Source organism: Lolium rigidum, chromosome 2, assembly GCF_022539505.1.
Source record: "Lolium rigidum isolate FL_2022 chromosome 2, APGP_CSIRO_Lrig_0.1, whole genome shotgun sequence".
In the NCBI taxonomy this organism is placed as follows: Eukaryota; Viridiplantae; Streptophyta; class Magnoliopsida; order Poales; family Poaceae; genus Lolium; species Lolium rigidum.
Window position 1 is genome coordinate 68,429,283 of NC_061509.1, and position 21,747 is coordinate 68,451,029.

At 46.5% G+C, this 21,747-nt stretch overlaps 4 protein-coding genes across 4 annotated transcripts; 2 read left to right on the forward strand and 2 right to left on the reverse strand.

The window, feature by feature from the left end:
• Positions 1 to 8,621: 8,621 nt before the first annotated feature.
• LOC124691894 (PTI1-like tyrosine-protein kinase At3g15890) lies at positions 8,622 to 11,617 on the forward strand (the record flags this gene model as incomplete). The annotated part of the gene is given in 4 exon segments (XM_047225177.1): positions 8,622 to 8,660; positions 9,447 to 9,606; positions 10,426 to 10,688; positions 10,768 to 11,617. Coding segments are annotated over 4 exon segments (1,125 nt in total). The 3' UTR covers positions 11,435 to 11,617.
• A 395-nt stretch (positions 11,618 to 12,012) lies between these two features.
• Positions 12,013 to 14,511, reverse strand: LOC124686647. Its single transcript, XM_047220557.1, has 5 exons — positions 14,393 to 14,511; positions 14,047 to 14,099; positions 12,700 to 12,894; positions 12,522 to 12,602; positions 12,013 to 12,446 (listed from the first exon to the last, which is right to left on the reverse strand). The coding sequence occupies exons 1-5, from the start codon at positions 14,444 to 14,446 to the stop codon at positions 12,287 to 12,289; spliced, it is 543 nt and encodes a 180-aa protein (XP_047076513.1). The 5' UTR covers positions 14,447 to 14,511; the 3' UTR covers positions 12,013 to 12,286.
• Positions 14,512 to 14,778: 267 nt separating this feature from the next.
• Positions 14,779 to 17,685, forward strand: LOC124689843 (tyrosine--tRNA ligase 1, cytoplasmic-like). Its single transcript, XM_047223307.1, has 8 exons — positions 14,779 to 14,934; positions 15,533 to 15,804; positions 15,902 to 15,989; positions 16,192 to 16,297; positions 16,421 to 16,503; positions 16,636 to 16,781; positions 16,988 to 17,093; positions 17,629 to 17,685. The coding sequence occupies exons 1-8, from the start codon at positions 14,779 to 14,781 to the stop codon at positions 17,683 to 17,685; spliced, it is 1,014 nt and encodes a 337-aa protein (XP_047079263.1).
• Positions 17,686 to 19,105: 1,420 nt separating this feature from the next.
• LOC124689844 (putative F-box/FBD/LRR-repeat protein At5g22670) lies at positions 19,106 to 21,072 on the reverse strand. Its single transcript, XM_047223308.1, has 3 exons — positions 19,978 to 21,072; positions 19,674 to 19,817; positions 19,106 to 19,550 (listed from the first exon to the last, which is right to left on the reverse strand). Exons 1-3 carry the CDS (start codon positions 21,070 to 21,072, stop codon positions 19,122 to 19,124), a joined length of 1,668 nt encoding a protein of 555 aa, XP_047079264.1. The 3' UTR covers positions 19,106 to 19,121.
• Between the last annotated feature and the right edge of the window lie 675 nt (positions 21,073 to 21,747).

Genomic DNA, 21,747 nt, shown 5'->3' on the forward strand with positions numbered 1-21,747 from the left:
ACAGGATACTATCCCGCAATCGTTCTGGTCTTCCGACCGAGGGTCATCTTCACCTTGAAACTCCTCCTCGTACACGTGTCCGTAGTTATAGTGTTCTTTCTGCAAAAGGTTCAAACACAAATAAATTCAAGCTCACAAAATGCAAGATAGTAGGAATAAATCTGAAACTTGAACTCAAAAGGAGATGAAAAAGAAGTGGAATTCTGGTTTAGCTAGAAGAAAGGGGGAAATAGGGATTTATGCTATTGGGTTGAGATGTGTAAAATGCTTTAGATTTAGTGGTCGAGAATTTGATTGGTGGTCTGGTGTTTAATTGGATTGGGCTAAAAGGAAAAGGAAATGCTAGCTGGGCTAGCAAGGCTCAACACAGATCTTCTCGTTGATCAAGTTCAGACAAACAGTGAGTTTAGTTCAAGTTCAGAAGAAACAGAGCACTTTGGCTGCTCCGAATTACGTCGCCGGCGAGACTCGCCAGCGGTCTGGTGCGGCGGCGTGATTTCCGCGCGCCGGGGTGGTCGGAGGTGCGGCGGCGTCGCCGTTGGCGGCGGCACGGCGCGGCCGGGGTGGTGGCGGCGGATCCTGCTCCCCCCGGATCTGGGCCAGTTCGGGCCCCATCTGGGCTGGGCGGGCCGTAGCTCCCCCTGACCGGCGGCGGTGCTCCTGGGTTCTGGTGGTGCTGGGGCGGTGGTGGCAGGGTGGCGGCGGCGCCATGGCCGGCTAGCAGCAGCTTGGCGGCGTGGGCGTACCGGGCCAGGCGGGCCTGGTTGTCCCATGCTGCCATGTCCGGTCGGCTCCCGCGATTGCGGTGGAGGTAGTTCCCTCCCACTAGGCTATGGTGCTGCTTCCCCCGGCCCTGCCTCTTCGGTCACATCATCCTAGGCCCTGCGTCGAGGACCACCGGGGAGACAGCGAGGATGACGTCAAGATCGTGGTGGCGCGTGCTTGTGGGCGGTTGGTTGGGCGGAGCACTTCGGATGAACGGGGTGGTGGTGTTGGGGGTTGGGAGAAATCCTTGTTGGCCTTGCCGACGCCGTCGCGGTGACGCCCGAGGGCGCCGCCTTGCCTTCCTGGAGGGCGTCGGGTGTACCCCCTCGCCCAATCCCCTCCGTGGACCGGGGGAAACCCTAGGATTAGTCCGGGCGTCATCGTCGTCCTCCTTGTTGAAGGTGCTGTTTGGTACGCGGTAGTTCGGAGTGCTAGGAGTGTGGTAGGACTTTTCCGGGAGGCGCAGCGGTGGCGGGTTGTCCTCGTTCTTGTCGATCTGCCGGTGTTGGCATTCTTTTTCTTTTTCTTTTTCTCTGTTGGTTCCTTTGGGCTTGGTTGTGCTGCGGCTCCAGCATGCTTGTTGTACCGTGGTTGCTATATTAATATAGCGGGGCGAAAGCCTATTTCGAGGAGACTCGCCAGCGGTAAGCAAGTGTATGAGCGTGATCAGGAAATCATGGGGGGTCCATTTTTCATAACAAAAGCAGGGTTTGCTGCAGATAAAAAGATCGGCCATGGCAGGGTCTTGGCTGCTCATTGGGCATTGGTATACCTGTAGCTCATGAAGAAGAAGATGGATGCTCCTAGAAAGCAACAGGAATCAAAACAGCTGCATTGGGGTGATTAGAAACATTAGGGAGAGAGTTCAGATGGAAGAAACTAAGTAAGTGAAACTCTGAAATGTGAATTTATAAGATGGGGGAAGACGGTTCAGCTAGACGTTAGTCACCTGAGGCGGTTCCAGCGGATGCGAATGAACCTGCCGATGCGAATCTTCCAGCGTAGCATCGTCGTGGCGCCGTCGGGCAACTCGGCAGCATGTGCGCGTGCTTGAGCAGAGATGAGATAGTGCGGCACTGATTGAGAAGCGAGGCGGTTCGCGCGAGCGTGCGGGGTGGCGCGAGGCTACAGCGACGCGTGGCTCTGCAGTACTCTTTTGCACGTCGGCGGCGTGGCGTCCGAGGAGTGTGGCGGCGGCGACGACGGCGACGGCGGCGGAGCTCTGGACTACAGCGGCGTCGATTTGATCGAGGGGTATTCACTGGCTCGTTCATGGGCTGCTGGGCCACACAAAAAAAAGACATAAAAAGGAGAACGGCCTGAAGAGAGAAATGGGCTGCAAGAGTGATAAAACAAGGTTCGTTCCAAAAAAAAAAGAGTGATAGAACATGGAAGAAAAACTTTCAATTTGCAAAGGGCAGTGCTGAAAACCCCCGATACTCCGGGGTCCACTGAGCGACATGTGTCCCAGTAATCCTTAATTTTGCTTTTGCTATCATAATGCCCAAAATATCCTTAATTTTGCTTTTTCTGCCATAATGCCCAAAATATCCTTAATTTTGCTTTAGTATAAAAATAATTCGTTCGCAGCAAAATTTATTCCCACCAAAAATATCACTTTTACTACCATAAAAGCACGGGTACAGCAAAAATAATCCCTATTGTAGGGAAAAAAATGGTTCACCTACAAAACACGCACACCTCGTCGAAAACCTCACGGGAGACCGTCGGAGACCTCGTAGCAAAAATGTATATACTATTGTAACAAAAATCGACCTCCTCTAACACATCGTGCGGGAAAAAAGTTGTACTACGGTAGCATAAAAGAACATGTTTTGCCGGTGACTCGTCGGAGATGTTGTAACAATAATATTGTACTATTGTATAGCAAAACAAAGAACAAATGTAGCAAAAACAATTTTACCGGGCACTCGCACCGGAGAAGTTGTTGCGGCAGTTTTGTACTATTATAGATAAACCAATTTCTTTGGAGACACCGTACCAAGATTTATGTATTATTGTAATAAACCACAAAATGGTTCCAGCAACAAAAATATAGGTATCTAGCAAACTTTGGGCTACCACAACAAAATATTAAAAAAACACAATCCCTAGTACCAACATGGACCACCGTTGGAAGTAGAACAGACGAATGTTGGTAGCATCATCACCTCTCATATGCATGGGCATCATCGCATGGTGGACAGGCATGCGACGCCGACGTGGTTGCCAACAAGGAGGACGGGCAGGAGGAGAACGGCGGAAAGGGGTATGCAGACAAGGTATGAGGTGGGTTCCCAATTGCGTCGCTTAGTTCACTTCATTCTAGGTCCTCGTGGTGATGCGTGTCGATAACACGACCTGGACGATCGATCATCCGGGGAAAGGAATCATTTCCCATTTGCAAAATGATTTTTTATGCAAATTTCATGTTGTTGATGGCACTAATCCAAGCCCAAAGTGATATAGCACACAAGAGTGTCTCGAGGGTTTATATCGAATTCAGTAGAATTACACTCTTTTTTCCTCTTTAGACAACCTACAAAAACACAAATAGCGTTGCCTTGTGTCCCGAACTCCACCAAGTGATTGTTAAGCACAATGTTTAGAATTGGAAATAAACATATAAAGTGTAATAAATAAAGTAAATATGCAGCTAGTAAAGTTAATGCAATATGAAAGGCAAAACTGAATGAAATGCAAAAGTAAAGTGGTATAATGATGGTGGTGATGTAAACTTTATGAAAGAAATAAGTACAAGTATGATAAATGGCTTTGTATTTTCGGATTAACTAAGTGCTGAAATTTTAAAGATATGCAAATGCAACTAAAAAGTGTTTATTATAATTAAAAATGGACGGGGTTCATGGTTTTTATTTTTCTACTCTCTTTTAAATTATGAATAATAGAAAAATGTATACTATTTATAGCAGTTTTCATATTTGTGGTATTCATATGATTTGCCCTTTTCGTTCATGAAACTATAAATAAAATTTGGACTTCAATAGAGAAACTAGATATTTAGGAGTTTCGGTTGTAATTTGTATGTGTATGTAACACATAAGTACAATACGAATATCCCATGCAAAAAAACATAAAAAGAGAAAGTACTGGATACAATTTTGTTGGGTCTCTAGGCATATGCAGCGAAATAAAATGAAAAGTTTTTTTTTTGCGAGTTATTCATTATACAAGGGTTGTTCGGTTCCCCATCCATTATACTACTTCAAAAGTAGGAGTAACAAAAGTAGGGAGAAAGTGACTGGTCACCTACTTGATAATATATATGTTCAAAAAAGTATTGCCTTGGATTGGTGTGCTAAATATAATAAAACATTTGTACCACCCAGAAGAGCTTATGGCTTGTAATCCCTCCGTCCACAAATAAGTGGACACGCACGATTTTCAAGAGACCTTAAACTTTTTGTAAAAAAATCCCCCATTTCTTCAATAAATCTTCTCATTAATCAAGAAAATGCTTTGATTTAGGCGCTAACAAATGTTGTGCATGCTAGTAACCAATAAAACAACATTGAGAAACCAAAAATGATTAATGAGAGCTGAGATCAAGGCATGCACTAAGGGCATAAACGTAAAAAAACATACCAAGAAGTCTAGATGTACACTTATTTGTGGATTTTTGAGAAGGCTAGATGTCAACTTATTTGTGGACGGAGGGAGTACGCCTCGTAAATGGATCTCATGACAAGGCAATAGACAATAACAACAAAGTTGATGACATGAACCTGTGATAGAAGGCACGGGTGTGTTCTGCGAAATTTTGATGTCACATGATTTGCCCGTGAATGACATGGTGCTAGGGCATGTCAAAAGTTGTAGCAACAAACCTATTTGTGGGTAATTTTGGCTCATGGACACGTTGATACTTAAATGGCAGACTAGAATGACAATAAACCATGCATAAAAACATTTTACTCCCGCATAACATCTTACCAGCTCTAAGCAGACCTCTTAATTGCAGGCTACCATGCGTCCATGCAATGACATAAGGGTACCAACTTGTTATTTGTCTATCTGAATATAGTACTAGTGGTTAGCCTACACGAGTCCAACAAGTGATGGTGTTCGGTGTTGGATTTTGTGAGGGACACTTCTCTCTATTGTCTCTTCTTTCTTGGCAGTCAAACCTACAATCAAGCAAATCAATGACTCGCTAATTTCTTGTCATAGTGTGATGAGATTGCACCTACTGTGCCAAAGTGTCACCTCTATGTTCGATAAAAATGGAGATTTGCCTTTGATTTGACTAGCGCAGCCATCATGTTCATTACAGGCTAATGATAGCTCTATACAAACTTGTTCGGAGATGTGCAAAGTTTACAAAACAAAGAGCAATAATGATCATAATGTGTGAATTCTTTGATATTTAAGTACATATGGCTCGAAATAGTACGCAAAAGCCAACCCCGACGATGTGAAAGAGCGGAAGCACTTATAGCTGAAAGTGAAATGGTCAAAAATCTCAAGCTAGTGTTAACTGGCAAGTAGCGAGTATTTAAAACCCACACGAATATGAAAGAGAGGAATCCCTTATAGCTGAAAGTGAAATGGTAAAAAATCTCAAGCTAGTGTTAAACTGGCAAGTAGCGAATATTTAAAACCCACACGAATCATACTCGTCCACCATATTTTATAAGATATCCCAATAATTTCTCTCATCATCATCTGAAATGATAGTGGAACTCGGCCTTAGGTCGTTTGGGAAACAAAGTAATTTATAATCCCACCTAGCTAGCGGGAGGAGGCTACTGTCAGCTTATAAGAGGAGTAGGCATCATCTCATTAGGCCGGTCTTTTGGGATGGAAAGATCTCTCCGCCTATAGACCGGGTCGGACAAAACGCCTAAACGCGACACGAGTGTGTGAAGCTAGGTCTGAAACGCTAACAATCTCAATAGATCTTGTATGGATAAACTCAGAACTAGTTTTTTCAGATTACCATTACATCGAATTATAGTACAGAGTATCTGAAATCCAACCACGAGGATGTGGAGGATGTGAAAGAGAAGACGCAGTTATTGTTGAAAGTGAAATGGTCAAAAATCTCAAGCCAGAGTTAGCTCCTACCAAGTACTATTCAAAACCAACAAGAATTGTACGCACACCATGTTCATATAAGATAAGACATCCTGATAATTTCTGTTAGGGCATCTCCAACGGGGCAGGAAACGAGTGATCGTTTGTGTCCGCACGGTCTTAAAATGCGCCTGCACCCTGCTCCGACGGGACGACGCATAGTGATCGGTCGTTCGCGGAGACGCAAACGCGGCCCAAATATGCGGCGGTGTTTGTGTTTTCATGTACGTTGCGCGGTCGCGCCAAGCATCCTCAATTTTTTACCCGGTTCTGCACGTCAGGGACAGCGAAATCGACCACACGGATTTGTCTCCTTTTCCCCTTCTTTGCTTTCCTAGTGCGACGCCACCACCCCAACCCCAACCCCGCCGCACCGCCGTAGTACACGCTGCCTCGCTCGGCCTCGCCGCGCCGGAGAACAAGATCCGAGTCGGGGTAGGTTCGGGCGCACCCGTCGCGTGTTTGGGGGCCAAACATCCGCCGGTTGCGCCGCCCGACCTCGCCGCTCACGATCCGTTCGATCAATTGCGTCGGTAGGTTTCTTACTCATATTTTGGGCGCTATCGTGGGTGATCATTGATCCGCAGTTGCTACCCACGCAGATAGACATGTGGAAGATGTTGGACAAGTTTCGCGCTGAGGTCATTGACTCCTCTTCCAACGAAGACTCCGATCACACGACGCTGAGACCATGGCTATCGTTGCGGCCTCCATTCTCCACGAGCACAATGCCGGCCGGATGTCGGTGCACCGGAGCTCGTGAAGGGCCGCTCAAAAACCTGCCGCGCAACGAGTGGAAGGCACCTCCGGCTCCACGCGGACTACTTCGACCGCACCAATCCGGTGTTCCCGGAAAAAATGTTCGGCGCCGGTACATGATGTCAAGGGACCTATTCATGGTCATTCTACGGGCGTCGGAGACTACGACCCGTACTTCCAATACGGGCCCGATGCAACATGGCGCTCGGGTTTCACCTCGTACCCAAAATGTTCCGCAACTATTCGCATGCTATCCTATGTAATGGTTGCTTGCTATATTTAATGAGTATCTTCGAATGGGTGAGAGCACCTGCCTTGATTCCATGTACCGGTTTTGCGGAGCTGTGATTGCCTTGTTCGGATAACATTACTGTAGGGAGCCAACAATTGAGGATACAAGGCGGTTGCTGTCTATCAACGAGTCTAGAGGGTTCCCAGACAATGATCGCCAACATAGATTGCATGCACTGGGAGTGAAAGAACTGTTCATTTGGATGGCACGGTCAGTACATCGGCCATGCGAAGGGATGCACTGCAATTCTTGAAGCAGTGATAACTCAAGATTTATGGATTTGGCATTCATTCTTTAGCATGGCCGGTTCAACAATGACATCAATGTGTTGCATCGATCACCGGTCTTCAACGAGGCTTATGCAAGGCAAAGCTCCCTAGGTGAGCCACGAGATCAATGGAAATGAATATGGCAAGCCATATTATCTTGCCGATGGCATCTACTCTAGCTGGGCCACACTTGGTGAAAGCGTACGTAATCCAAACACGGAAAAGATAAAGAGGTTTGCCAAGATGCAAAAGGCTTGCGGGAAAGATGTGGGGCGGGGATTTGGCGTGCTCCAAGCTCGGTGGGCAATTGTCCAGTCACCCGACAAGAACATGGTCGCGAGGACAATGCATGAGGTGACGACCCGTTGCGTGATCATGCAAAACATGATCGTTGGGAACGAGCGTCACGATGGCCGCAATGAGCACCAATGAGATTTTCAAGGTGAGCTGGTTGCGCCAATCCCTGGGGCATCATCCTGGCAGCACTGCATACGAATGTTGAAATCACTGATGAGAACGTGTTCAAACGCCTACAGACGGATCTGATTGAGCATCAGTGGATATTGGTCGGCCACGGAGGTAATGCGTAGATGTCAATATCATCTTATTTTTATATATAATTTTAAGAATTTGGATGTAATAAGCTGAGACTTTTGTTGTTTAAAATATCCCAATTCATGGGGACGTGCAAATGCGTCGCCCACTCGAGGCACCGGGCCCAAACGAGCGCACGGTAAAAAACGACCAATTTCGTGTCCAGGTGCTCGATGAAAACAGACATGCCCGACCATTTTACGCGTCCGAAATGCGTCCATTCCTCGGAGATGCCCTTATCACTATCCAAAAAACTGTCCATAATCTGTCCTCAGAATTTCCTATCATTTGGTCAAACGTAGCCATCCAACAGCCCAGCACAACCAACGCCCCGTCAATAGAAAAAGCCAAAGCAACCAGCACTTGAGCACTATATGCCCGCCAGGTCACCACACGTGGCCCGCAAGTCAGCCAGAGCATCGCAGCCAACGACCCGGACCCGTCACCAACCCCGTGACGTTACCCCCCACGGTCTACACCCGACCGTTACCGCATTGGTTCAAAACCCGCCAACGGGGCGGCGCCACGTCGGCGGCGCGCCTCGGCCAATCACCGCCGGCCGGTGAGCGGACCGCGCCCAGCTGCTGCTTTGCGTGCGGTAGTTGGGGAGCCGAGCCGACACCATCCCGAGAAAACTCGCTCTCTATCTCCTGTCTCCCTCTCCCACCGCTGAGTCTCCTGTGCTGCCGCCGCTGACCTGCGGCCACCGACGGAGGTGAATACAGGAGGAGGAGGAGGACGGGTTTCCAGCCTGGTCGTGGGCTCTCTGGCAACGGCGCGCGGTAGGGATCCCGCGGGCCGGTGCTTGGTCTGGGAGCTCTGAGGCCGGAGCCAGCGCGGACTCCGGGGATGAAGTGGTTTTCCTGCTGCAGGCGGTCTGACGGGTGAGTGATCAGCCGCGATTTAGGTTCTGGAGTTTTGGTTTCGGTGCCGTTTTGGGGGGAGTTTGGGTCGTCGGTTGGGTATAACGGTGGGGTTTTGGACTTTGGGGGAAATTCGTACTGTAGAAATAGTTATATGTTGCTGGTTTGGGACTTGGGAGAGAGGTTCGACCAGGCCACTAGCTAACGAATTGTCTTATACTGTAGACGGTGGTTTTTTTTTTTCCAGATTTTTATGTGCTGGTTGATTAGCTCAAGCAGGACCAAATGATTATGGTTTTGGGGAACTACTCAGGCTGGGGTCAATTTTGTGAGCTTGCGGTCTGATTTGCTGCTAAATTACTAGCTGCTGGCTACCGCATCCCCTGTTTGGAGTGGATGATGAGATTTCAATTAGTAGCTGCTACCTACTACTCGAAATCTTACTGCTGTTACTGGGGACATTGCTGTTAATTTACAGCTGCTAATACTTCACCAGCTGCGATAGGATCGAATACATGTTTTATACATACGAAACCTTCAAACAATTACGCTTTCTTGCGGCCAAGACTTGGATACAATTCTGAACAAGTGTAGAATGTTGCTTACTGTTCATACTGGAGATGTCGCTGTTGATTTTCAGCTGCCAGCTGCCTAGCTGAGATAGAATGGAGTACAGGTTGTTATACAAACCTAATTTATTCAAGCAATTAGGGGGGGGGGTAGTTGGTTTAGAGTTTCTGAACAAGTGTGCCAGCAAGTACTTGAGTTGCTGAAGAAGTAAGGTTTAATCATCTACTATGCTCATAGGGCTCAACCTGGCAGGAAGAAGAAGAAGAAGGACACGACATGGAGGATCTTCTCGCTCAAGGAGCTACAGTCCGCGACCAACAATTTCAATTACGACAACAAGCTTGGCGAGGGCGGATTCGGCAGCGTCTACTGGGGCCAGCTCTGGGACGGATCGCAGGTGCAGTCCCTCTCTTAAACATAAGAAATGCAACAATGATGCAGCTCTCACTATGCTACACACTGATTTGTTGTAGTATCATTTGTCTCTAGCGATTATTTTTTATTTGAGCATACAGTGATTTTTGTTGCTATTAGCAGTACAAACAGGACAATTTAGTGGAGGGACCTGCTGTAGTTGATGGTTGTATTTATCTTGATTTAGTTTCACCTTCTAATTAGTTAATTTTCTGGTTTCTAGTGGAATTTCAGATTGAAAATTGTTGTACTTTTCTAACCCCATGAATATTCTTTGACAACAAATGAGAAGCGAAACTGGACCTACACTCTTTGAGCGTGTGAATCCTTTTGGTATGGGTGGAGAACTGACTTTTTCTCACCTTCAACTACGATATATTCTTTGTGCGTTCACTTTACCTAGGATGTAGCCATGACCTTGTAGTAGTGGGTAGCATGATCACAAGCTATATATGATCATAAATTTGATGTGTTAACGCAACTCTGGAGGTATAGAAAATCAGAAGGCGTATATGGTCTGGACAGATATAATCCACTGTCTTGACAAAGGCAGACAACTAGTAGTACTATTACTTTTCTTCTAAGATTCGCTTGTACTATGAGTCTATGACCAAAAATGTCAATGGCATGTTGATAGACACATACTGATATTTAAGTAAGATGAGGCAAGCGGTTGACTTGGGAAGGACTTAGACAAGTAGAGAATTATTAAGGGAAGTCTGATTTAATGCCACGTCTTAGTTTGCATTTCAATTCCTCTCCAACCTACTTAGCATCTCAATTGTTCATCCCATGTTAACAGATTGCCGTGAAAAGGCTCAAGAGCTGGAGCAACAAAGCTGAAAAGGAGTTTGCTGTTGAGGTGGAGGTTTTGGCACGAGTTAGGCACAAGAGCCTGTTGAGCTTACGTGGCTACTGCGCTGAAGGCCAGGAGCGTCTGATAGTCTATGACTATATGCAGAACCTGAGCTTGCACTCTCACCTACATGGACAGCACGCGGCTGAATGCCATCTTAGTTGGGAGCGAAGAATGAATATCGCTATTGATTCAGCAGAGGGCATTGCGTAAGCTCTCTCAACATCATTTTGCAATATTCATCATGATGAAGCGCAAGCTCATGTTTATATTATCTTCACCTTGTAGTTACCTTCATCACCATGCGATCCCACATATCATCCATAGAGACGTCAAGGCGAGCAATGTTCTCTTGGACGCGAATTTCCAAGCACGGGTCGCTGATTTCGGTTTTGCGAAACTCATACCAGATGGCGCAACCCATGTGACCACAAAGGTGAAAGGCACGCTGGGTTACCTTGCACCGGAGTATGCCATGCTTGGTAAGGCCAAGGAAAGCTGTGACGTCTACAGCTTCGGAGTACTGCTATTAGAGCTTGCCAGTGGAAAGAGGCCAGTCGAGAAGATAAACCCCACTACGAAACTGACCATCACCGAGTGGGCACTTCCATTCGCCCGTGATAAGAAGTTCAAGGAAATGGCTGATCCGAAGCTGAGCGATAGCTTTGATGAGGCTGAGGTGAAGCGAATGGTAGTTATCGGGCTTGCTTGTACTCAAAAGACACCAGAACGAAGACCAATAATGTCTGAAGTTGTTGAGCTTCTCAGGGGAGAATCTGCGGAGAAGTTCTCTGAATTGGAGAATGGTGACCTGTTCAAGCTGGAACAGACCAACTCTGGCCAGAGACAGCCAGGTTCTGGTATCTCAGATGCCATTTCGGAAGAGAAGGATTCGAAGGAGGATGCGATAGAGGAGGCTGTTGAGTCAAGTGAGACTGTACCAACAGCTAGGTAGTTTGATGGACGAAGGTGGAGTCCGTCTGTGTGTGTGCGCGTGTATGATAATTCCTTGTTACCCTTTCCAGATCCAGAGATGTATGTGTGTATCCGTGTATGGTCGATTTGCTTTGGTATGGTACTACTATGTTGTGCTATGGACAGGTCCAAAAGTAATAGATTTATCATGTATTCCTGTTGAGCCATTTAGTTACTGTATCCCAAACGTAAGATTTGGTCATACTTGTGTAAAAGCTGTTCATCATCTTCCCCAACCCCAAGAGAAGGAAGCAGATACTTGCACTACAAAGAGTTCGACATAATTTCATTCTTTTCCTCTTTCGGCAGTCGAACGGAAAGAAAACACTCAAAAAACATAACGTGAAGGTAGTCATTGCACGAAATAGGCTGGTTACTGTGGATATAACCAGAAGAATGCAAAACTGATATACGTCCAGTGAACTGTGATCAAAACAGGTCGAATCGTTTAGACCAGGAGCCAAAATGATAACGGTATGTACAGCCATACAAAAAATTTGCAAGCAGACACTACCATATACTCTATAAATATGAATTGGCAAACACATAAAGCCCATATAGTGGTGTTGAGAAATATGTATTAATCTCACAGGAGATACATATGATCCGTACATAGCTAAAGCTAAAAACACAGGGTGCATACAGAGCATAGGGTTTCTTACATCTAGCATGCACAATACACATCACGCCGAAGGAAATGAAGCATTGCAACTCACATGCTAGATTCGGTCCCATCAAACCATGAAATGATTCATTGCTCAGGCTGTCAACCATATCAGTCTTCCCGACAAGTTGTGACACATAATTCAGATAACCACTTGGTCCACCACGCTCATGTCATGAAATTAGCTTTAAAGAGACGCATAGCAGTATGAGAATTCTTCAAAACTGCATTGGACCTTGGCACCTGGTTTTTCCTGTGATTCAGGAAGTCGAGGGCGTTCTTCACGTGTTGTGTCGACCGGACATCTTTGAGCAGAATTGTTTCAGGTCTGATAAACGTTATGAACCATCAGAATAACAGTTTAAAAGAAAACTACACAAGATGACAAGGTCATGGAAAATACCCAGAAGTTTTCAATTTTTTCTTCTTTTTCTGAACCTTCTGGTTTACATTTTCTTCCTCGGAGTCTGATGAGAAGGTTTGCCTGAAAGAAAAATGAAGAGAGGATAACCAATAATGTCAAAACAGAAAAAAGAAGAGCAGGGATTTGAATGTCTAGCAGTGAAAGGAAGTAAACATACTTCTCACGTGCTGCAAGCATTTCAATTACATTCTTGGGCAGTGTGCCAGGCATAGCATGTGTTTCCTCGTCCTCAACCTCTTCTTCGGCTTTCGCATCTGTATCTTCTACTTTGAGAGGCTTCTTTTTATCAGGTTTTGAGGATGTTTTCCGCTTGGCCCAGCGCTTCCTACGGTCTTTCTCCTCCTTTGTTGCTCTACAAAACATGATGTCAGGTTAGAGAGGGTAACATCCAAAAAAGTGATATTAATCTGCTATTAACAGAAGCAACATTATATAGTTAGTTGCCCCAAGAGATGAAAAAATGCTTTTGCCAATATATTTGAAAAAAAGGTCTGTCGGCCTATTTGCAACTACTGAATTACCACTGGAATTCACAGTTCATTTGTCAGTGATCATGGGACCAAGGAGAGATAGTAGCAAATGCGTAAACATAAATTTCAATAGCGGCAAGTAAAAGACCCAGAAGTCTAAGCATGGCAATCATAGGGTCAAACAGCTGCCTGAACAATTCTGTTCTGTACACAGGACTAGAGATTGAAGACCTAGAGGTAGCATGAACGAAAGGCTTTACATTCAAGGGGAAAGGGGTGGCAATGTGCCAAATTTCATGCAACCCATGAAGAATTACCCTATTAGGGATGTGTATGAGGAAAAATTGTCCCTGCCCCCAACATCCAGATGTGTATACCGCTCTACAAGGGCCTGCAGGTACCACCCCCATCAATAATCTCCGCTATACCTCCTGCATATTCTTATACGTGCATAAATTGGTACATCTGCCTGTCGAAAGCATGACTGTTTTTTTCTCTACCATTATACAGCTCATTTATTGTTATTCCATTGCACTGCACTATGAACAAATAAATTTACTTGTTTCTACTTAATCACATGATAAACATACAAAATAAACTCAACATCACACAAGTTTAAGCATTTATTGGGAGATGCTCCCTATGGGAACAGAGGACATGAGAAAAGGTGACGTGGTAGCTAATTGTGCCATTAGGGAATGGGTATGGGGAGAATCTGTCCCTCGCTAGGAATGGCCCAATTGCCATCCTGCCGTTGATGCGTTATAAACCAACACATACAAGGAAATCACTTACTATACAAATCTAGAGTCGTGCATGTCTTGATTTTGGCCTCGGGGATTTTGCTATAAGACTCGCGAAGTCGGCAATGGTAATTGCATAGGGCGGTAGCAGCACAGCTAATGAGGGTAATTGCATAAGGCTAGGTGTAGTTCAGATAGATGGTGAGCGTATATTTCTCAAAGCGATCTATATGCCTGCTAGCGCATAAGCAGTGTGTCCCTGCACAAACAGTACTAAGTGCAGAAACAAACCTGACAGCGCTGTCCTTCTCCACCTTGCTGATTTCTTCATGCTTCTCGACACCCTACAGGAACATCAACAGCAGGAAACAAACACTCAGTATCATCTGCACATACTCTGAGTCCGATAGGAACTCTGACAAACAACCGAAGTATACAAACTAACAGCCCCTAGTAAGTAACCACAAACAGATGCTCCCCGGGCGTGGTAGTCGAAACTGGTGGCTTATGACCGCACTCCTACCTACGCGGAGTACATGCGCGCAGCACACGGGCTCCTCCCAAACTCCTACATCACCTAGGGTTTGCTAGCGCGAGCTGTCTTCTCTTAGGGCGTGGGGAATAGCCAAGAACGCACCTGGACGGCGGTGAGCTCCTCGGGGGCACCGTCGGAGTCGCTCCCGCTATCCATATGTTGAGCTGCGGTGTCGCCGGTGGGAGCTCCTCTTTGTCTGGTGGTAGCCGCCGGCCGCCGCCGCCGCCGCCGCCGTGGAGTGGGTACGCGACTTGCGAGGGTTTTGGACTTGGCGGGTGCGGAAGAGAAGAGACGGCCGTAGCGGGCGGCAGCCGGGCTTTTGTCCTTGGCGTCCCCTTGCTGGGCCAGCAGCTAGGGCCCGTTGGGCTTACTGATGCTACGGCCCAACTCGTAATGACTCCGGATTCGCACGGACTCTCTATAAATACGAAAACGAGGGATCGCCAAAAGCCCAAAACAGAGTCGGCTTCCTCGGACGGAGCACCGCCATGGACGTGGAGGAGCGCGCCGCGACGCTGCTGAGCACCGCGGAGGAGTGCGTCGGCGGCGAGGACGAGCTGCTGACGCTGCTGCACGACAAGCCCAGCCCGATCTGCTTCCACAGCTTCCAGCCCTCCGCCTCCGGCCGCTTGGACATCGCCCAGGTGAATTTCTGCCCTTTTCTCTTTATTATATGAAGTGGGGTGGACGGGTTCAGAACGAGGGAGTGCACCAGGCCCCAACCAACGGATTTTACATCGTCAAATTCATCTTATAATTCTACTCCCTTGATTCCATAATTTTAAACCAGGACAAGAATTATGGAACGAATAGTATACAACGTCACTAGATTGACAGTTCTTTGTTCTGAAAAAAAAAGCTTACATTGCTCTGAAACTGTTAGGCATGCTATTTTCAAATTAGATGAATATAATGATCATTACTTGAGCTTCATCCCAATATAGATAGCTTCATTTGGTCTTCATACTTCTAACACATGGTTGCTAATCCGTTATATATTCCTTCGGATCAAAGTCTAGCAGTTTAACCGATTACCGCGATGATCCTACTTTGAGTTTGATTCTTTACTTTTGGTTGCATTTAGTTTCATTCTATTAGTACAAAAATTCAAAAGTGGGTTAGAAGTTACCAAATATATATTGTGAACGAATTCCTTTAGGTTGTACGAACACAACAACACATACACATAGTATGTTTCTGAATGACTGGCACACATCTGTCACTTTTTTTTTTGTTTCTTAGGGTGTTGGTAAAGTGATCGATGTCAACAAGATGATCAGGGCCGGATGCAGGGTGAAGATCCTAATAGAGGACCAGAGGATGGGAGGGGATTTGAGCAAGATTAGGACCACCGGTCGCCACATGATTGAGGTTTGGAAAGCCCTCGGCATGGACCTGGACGGGGTGGAATTCCTATGGTCCTCCGAAGAGATAAGCAAGCGTGCACACTTATACTGGCCGATGGTGATGGGCCTTGCCCGGGAAACCAAAGTAGTAAGATTAGCGAGGTACATGTTTGGTCATCTACATCACATGTACTCCCTCCTATCCCTTTTAATTGACTCGGACCAAATCTCTGGAATGTGTGATAGTTGTGACATTTATTTGTAGCTTGCACCCGAATGCCGAAAATGTGAAGGTCGACCAGCTCTGGGAACCCATCATGCGGTGCGCTGATATACTATTCCTGGACCTGGAGGTTAGTATCTATGACGGCAGCCTTTTCTGAAGTATCAGTAAATTACCCTTGTAAATTGATGGCTAGAACAAAAAATTGCGAGAGACTAAACTATTTTTTGTCGGAAACTAAAGTAAAAAAAATATGGAAGAATAAAGTAACTAATACATGCTTTACTAATACCGAATTTCTTTATAATAACAAAAAATATTCCTTTTTGTAGGCAGACATATGCCAGATGGGCATGGATCAAAGAGAGGTCAGTATGATGGCTAGAGAATACTCCGAGCACATCGAAGGGGCAAGCAAACCAATTTTTCTGTTGCACCGTATCCTCCATGGTTTTCCATAATCATGTGATTATTTACAGATTTATTTCTCTGCCTATGTTGTTACATTACATATAGCTAGGTTTATCAAAATGTTTTTCTCCATAACATTAATTATAGAAGATTTGCTACCTGGTTTGAAAGAAGGGCAGCAGAAGATGTCAAACAGCGATCCATACTCGGCTATTTTTATGTTTGATAATGAGGTTTTTCTCGCGACATTTAGTCAGTTACTATTTACTTACTCCCGACCCACTGACCATATTGAGTCCTTAATTAGTGGAAACATATATGCTTAAGGTTGTATCCGTTTTCATAATCAACTTTTTTTATGGCAGGTTGATGTTAAGTCGAAGATAAAAAAGGCTTTCTGCCCTGTCAAGATCACTGAAGGAAATCCATGCTTGGAATACATACAACACATTGTTTTCCCTTGGGTTGGAAAGTTTGAGGTGCTTCGAAATGAACGCAGTGGTGGTAACAGGTAGTAATATTATTCTGAGGACGATTAAAAACTTGAATTTATTTTCCTCAAAGAAGCTATAGAATATTTTCTTCTTTGCTGAAACTATTGCATGAGCTGTTGCAAATGACTGTGCTACCACGGTTTCTGTCAGGAAAGAGTCCAATTTACTTGGCATGGTTTTAATAATTTCTCAGTTCGAACATATGTTTGCTTCTCCTAAACAGGACCTACGTAACAATGGAAGAACTCCTTGAGGATTACATCAGTGGCGCTCTGCATCCCGGTGATGTCAAACCTGCTCTTGCAAAAGCAATAAACCATATATTGCAGGTAAAATACACCTCCCAGTTTTGCAGGTTAAATGTTTCGTTTCCAATAGACCAGTGAGTAAAGTGAACTTAGAAGTCGTTTGCAAGCCAAGCTTTCATTTCGTTTGTACCATTTTGAAATGAATACATGTATTCATTTTATTTACATTGTAATTTCAGAAATAGATACTTGTTTGGTTGCCACGGAAATTGTAAATGACAGCAGAATTCAATATATTGAATTTGTAGAGGTATCCATAGAGAATCGCAAATGACAGGTCTCAGCTTGGAATTGTGTTTACCCATGGGGTCATTTTGCTGGAATTCCTAAATAAAATGACGGTCCAATTCTGTGGCAACCAAACAGCCCACCTATGGAATTCCAAAATGAATTCCAGGATTTCAGGCCCAAATGATGGATACCAAACAACCTCTTATCTGTACCAAACAACCTCTTATCTGAAAGTCGTTTCAATTTTGTGTTCGTGTTTTTTTTAATTCAACAATGCTTCTATTTCACTATTAGAATCTTACCGGCAAGTTTCTCATTTGAACAGCCTGTTCGTGATCACTTCAAGAAAAATTCTGACGCCAATTGCCAAAGTCCTGTGTAAATGTGTAATGCTGCTAAGGTGCGGTCTTTCTTCAGAAATGCTGTCAAAATGAGGAACTTCAGTCCTCATGCATCATGTTCCCAATATGCATTTAATCACATATTTTAACAAACCAATTTCAGGTTTCAGTTAGATTTATTTCTTGAATCATGCATTTTAGTAGCATTTGTTTGTCTCTTTTGAGTATATTTGTTCAAACCTAAGAAAGAAGGGAAACATAGTTGCTCAAATTGAATTGCAATTTTGAACTGTATACATCATTTTGCAAACATTAACCAATTTGCACTGTATACATCACTGCAAACATTGACAATTTTGGAAGGAGTTAACGCAAACAACTACTGTTTCCTAGAACAAGGAGCAACCAAGATAGCCAAGAAGTTCTGCATGTTTTGGCCACAATCATTTCCAGATGGATAGTCATCATAGCCAAGATGTTCAAACAGTCGGAATCATAGCCGAAGATTAAAAACTCTACATGTACTTCACACTATTGCAGTCATAGCCAAGAGCTTCAGGCATATTTTGGAACAAGCCGCTTTTGGAATTGTGTATACATGTTTTTCCTCAGGGAATTATGTGTGCTTTGAGCTATTTTCTATTACCTTATCGGAATGACAGTGTACACTTGCTCAGCACACAATGGCTACCCGACGAAGCAATCTCTGGTGCATTTGTGGGATATATATATATGCATTTCTGCAAGCGCATGCTATGTTGGCTATCTCTCCTCTGCTTCCGTACACCAGTGTTGTAGAGTGTTCTCATTGCTACTGAATGCTGGTGCATCACATTATTCATAGACATGCTAGTGCTAAAGCGACATGTATATGAAAGTGGCAACAGGTGCAAGGCATTTTAATGGACCCATAAGGAGCAGTTCAGCTTCAGCATGTAAATGGTGCAATCTCGTCAGGGTGTAAAAAAAGGCATTAAAATCCGCGCAATGGCACACTACTTTGAGCAAGAACACAATTTCCATAAGTGTTATTATCACTGCAAAAGCACAAGAACATACCATGAAACTGCCCAGATTGCAGTATACGCACCACTAGCCTGACTCAATGTTGGGTTTATGACTTCAACTTAATTAGGATACACTGCAACACAAATTCAATCAATATACGCAAAAAGCAAAAACTAGAAAATTGACAGGATACAGCGCAAGGGAAATTTAACAGGGACACCACAGAGAAAATTAGTAATGAAGTAGGCAATATATAATAAGTTCATATGTCTCACTTTTAAGTTACTTCCACTCACATACTTGGCAGAAATCCTGAAAGTAATTACCATGAAAACGAATCCACGAGCTAGCTAAGGAAGTTGCATGAAATGTAGATATTGGTACCTCGAATCAGAGAAACAAGGATACTCTAATAATGAGGCGGTAGAAGCAGAAGAGTGGCCAGTCTTGAAAGACAGATTCCGACAATCTAAAGATAACCTAGAGGCTTGAACTGACCAGAGCTATCTCGCATTTCGAAATATGTGGGCATATAGCAGAGGCAGAGAAAAGGGTCATCACATGAAAGATCACATCCTTTGGCGAGGCTCCAAGCACTAGGAAATTTACTGAACATGAGCTGCAGCTTATTGCTTCCACTGGCCCATTTGGCAGACTCGAGAGCTTTGATCTTGATAACGATCTCTACAGGCGCGGCGTACTTTCCAAGCTTGAGCTCAAGCACCATCCTCTCCAGCACCCCCGCGTTCTCGGCAACGAACATGAGGAAGGCGAACTCGTTCTCGTGCCCATGGAACTCGCGGAAGACAATGCTCTTGAGGCTCGACCGGATGCACTCGATCAGGCCGTTGTCCTGCCAGAACTTGAGACGGATGTTGCCAGTGGGCTCATGAGTTTCCTCAGACTGCAAACAGATACCAACGCGTTGATAAGCTATACGCAATGACAGATAATACAGGAAGCAACGTGATGCTATATATCCACCGATGGTCATGCGATTGACGCAGGTTGGTTTTACTACCTCAATGCATAGTGCCTCCACGTTCGGAAAGCATCTTAGGAAGCTAGGCAGCATCTTGACTTCATTTCGGATCCCGAAACGTAGGCTCAGTGCCAACATCTTGACACTAGGGACAATGGTGCTTGGGGTCACCTGCGTACCAGCCTGCAACGCACCAAAAGAAGATGAACTGATCACACATCATTCCCATTTGCTCATCCATAGGCAGGACGCTTGTAGACAGGTCTTGTTGATCCAGATCATTGAAACAAACAAACAAACAAATAGAACTCAGAATTGGGCTGACATAGAGATAGTGATGTACATTGATGGTGGTGTTGCCAATCTGCAGAATGTGCATTCCTGGGCGCAGGTATCCAAGGAAACGCAGCTGAGGAGCACGACCAATCTTGAGTCGAGTGCCTGTTTTGCTCCTGGGTTGGCCGTGGCTTAAGCTGCCCCAGATGTAGAGCCGCTCAAGGCGCGGGGCGTCCACCACGGCGACCTCCTCGACGGTGGACAGGCAGAATTGCGCGCAGCGAAGGCTGTGACTGGCGAGACGGGCGTGCAGCGGGGTCAGGTTTCCAACGACCGCGAGAATCTCCAGCACGGGGCTGACAGCGAGCAGGAAGTCGAGGTCCTTGTCCGTCATGACGACGCAGCCGAGGACGAGCTCGCGGAGATTGGGGAATCCCGCGTCGCGCGGGAGCGTGGCGGTGGCGGTGTCGGGGAACAGCCAGGCGCCGAGGTAGAGGCGGCGGAGGGAGGCGCAGCTGAAGAGCCCGACCGGGAGGCAGACGCCGCGCGGGAGGGGCCAGGGGCGGTTGACGAGGACGAGGTCGCCGACGCCCTTGGCGGCGAGGAGCCGCACCCAGCGCGCGAGCACGCCGCGGTCGGCGCGCGAGAGGAAGCTGCAGGTGAGGCTGACGAAGGGGAAGGGCCCCGGGTGCGCGTCGAGGGCCGCGGAGACGGCGGCGGTGACGGCGCGGGAGACGGCGCCGGCACGTGCGGGCCGGGTTCCTGAGTGGGTGGCGGGGAGGAGGTGGGTGTCGACGAGGACGAGCGGGGCGGTGCGCCAGAGGTGGCGCCAGCGCGCGGAGAGCACGGCGGTGCGCGCGCCGTCCTTGGCGGGGAGCCGGGAGACGACGCGGCGGAGGAGGTCGTCGGGGAGGAGGCTGACGCGGTCGACGCCGCCGTCCCCCGCGGCGGCGGCGCAGGAGAGGGAGGCGGCGGTGGAGACGGGCGACTCGAGGAGGAAGGAGTAGAAGAATCTGAGGACGAAGTTCTTGTAGGGGTCGAGCGTGTCCGGGGCCAGGCCGTGCCGCATCTCCGCCGGCATCCTCGGGTCCTCCTCCGTGGCGGGGAGGTCGGAGCGGATGATTTGCGGGTAGACCCTGGCCGTCTGCCTGCGCAAATCCATGGCGGCCGCCGCGCAACGCCCGTCGACGAGGAGGAGGGTTTGGAGGATTGGGATTTTGGAATGATCTTGGTCGGCGTTTTCTCTCTCTCTTTTTTCTCTCTGGAGCTGGAGTGCACGGCGATTTTTTTTTAAATAATACACTTTTTAATATTAATTCCAGAAATAATAGCCGTTTTTAGCAATTTTCAGAAATAATACACCGTCGGGGCCCGTGAACCCGAAATTTGAAAATCGGGGTCAACGAACCCGAAGTGCAGGGAATCTCCTGCCGGCCACGCGGACAAGGCTAATTTTGGGCTCAGCACGCCCGATTCATCTTTGTCGGGCTCAGCGCGCCCGAGACGCTTTTGTCGGCCACGCGCTGCCGCTATCGGGCTGTCTCCTGGCCAGGAGCAGGCCGAGTCGGGGAGGGCCATCCCGAAGCGGGCGATTCGGGGAAGCTGCGGCCGAAATTGCAGGGCAATAAATGCCGGCCGACGCACGGTGCAGCTCGCCCAGCTCTTCTTCCTCCTGCAGCACAGCTCGCTCAGTTCATCTCAGCTCTCTCTCTCATTTGCTCTCAGTCCAGCAGCTAAATATCTCATTTCTGAGCGATTTGTCCAGCCATTTGTTGTAGTTTGACCACCAAAAGTTGTAGAATCACCTGATCTATACATGGGTTAGTTTTTGAGGCGT

Excerpts from the sequence above, each read along its gene's own strand:
- LOC124686647 (XM_047220557.1), bottom strand. The coding sequence starts at position 14,446 with ATGGATAGCGGGAGCGACTCCGACGGTGCCCCCGAGGAGCTCACCGCC. Across the intron at positions 14,100-14,392 it reads AGGAGCTCACCGCCGTCCAG|GGTGTCGAGAAGCATGAAGA; the intron begins GTGCGTTCTTGG and ends ATGTTCCTGTAG. Across the intron at positions 12,603-12,699 it reads ATGCTTGCAGCACGTGAGAA|GCAAACCTTCTCATCAGACT; the intron begins GTATGTTTACTT and ends TTTTTCTTTCAG.
- LOC124689843 (XM_047223307.1), top strand. The coding sequence starts at position 14,779 with ATGGACGTGGAGGAGCGCGCCGCGACGCTGCTGAGCACCGCGGAGGAG. Across the intron at positions 15,805-15,901 it reads GTAAGATTAGCGAGGTACAT|CTTGCACCCGAATGCCGAAA; the intron begins GTTTGGTCATCT and ends ATTTATTTGTAG. Across the intron at positions 17,094-17,628 it reads CAATAAACCATATATTGCAG|CCTGTTCGTGATCACTTCAA; the intron begins GTAAAATACACC and ends TCATTTGAACAG.
- LOC124689844 (XM_047223308.1), bottom strand. The coding sequence starts at position 21,072 with ATGGATTTGCGCAGGCAGACGGCCAGGGTCTACCCGCAAATCATCCGC. Across the intron at positions 19,818-19,977 it reads TTGGCAACACCACCATCAAT|GCTGGTACGCAGGTGACCCC; the intron begins GTACATCACTAT and ends GGTGCGTTGCAG. Across the intron at positions 19,551-19,673 it reads TGGAGGCACTATGCATTGAG|GAAACTCATGAGCCCACTGG; the intron begins GTAGTAAAACCA and ends TTGCAGTCTGAG.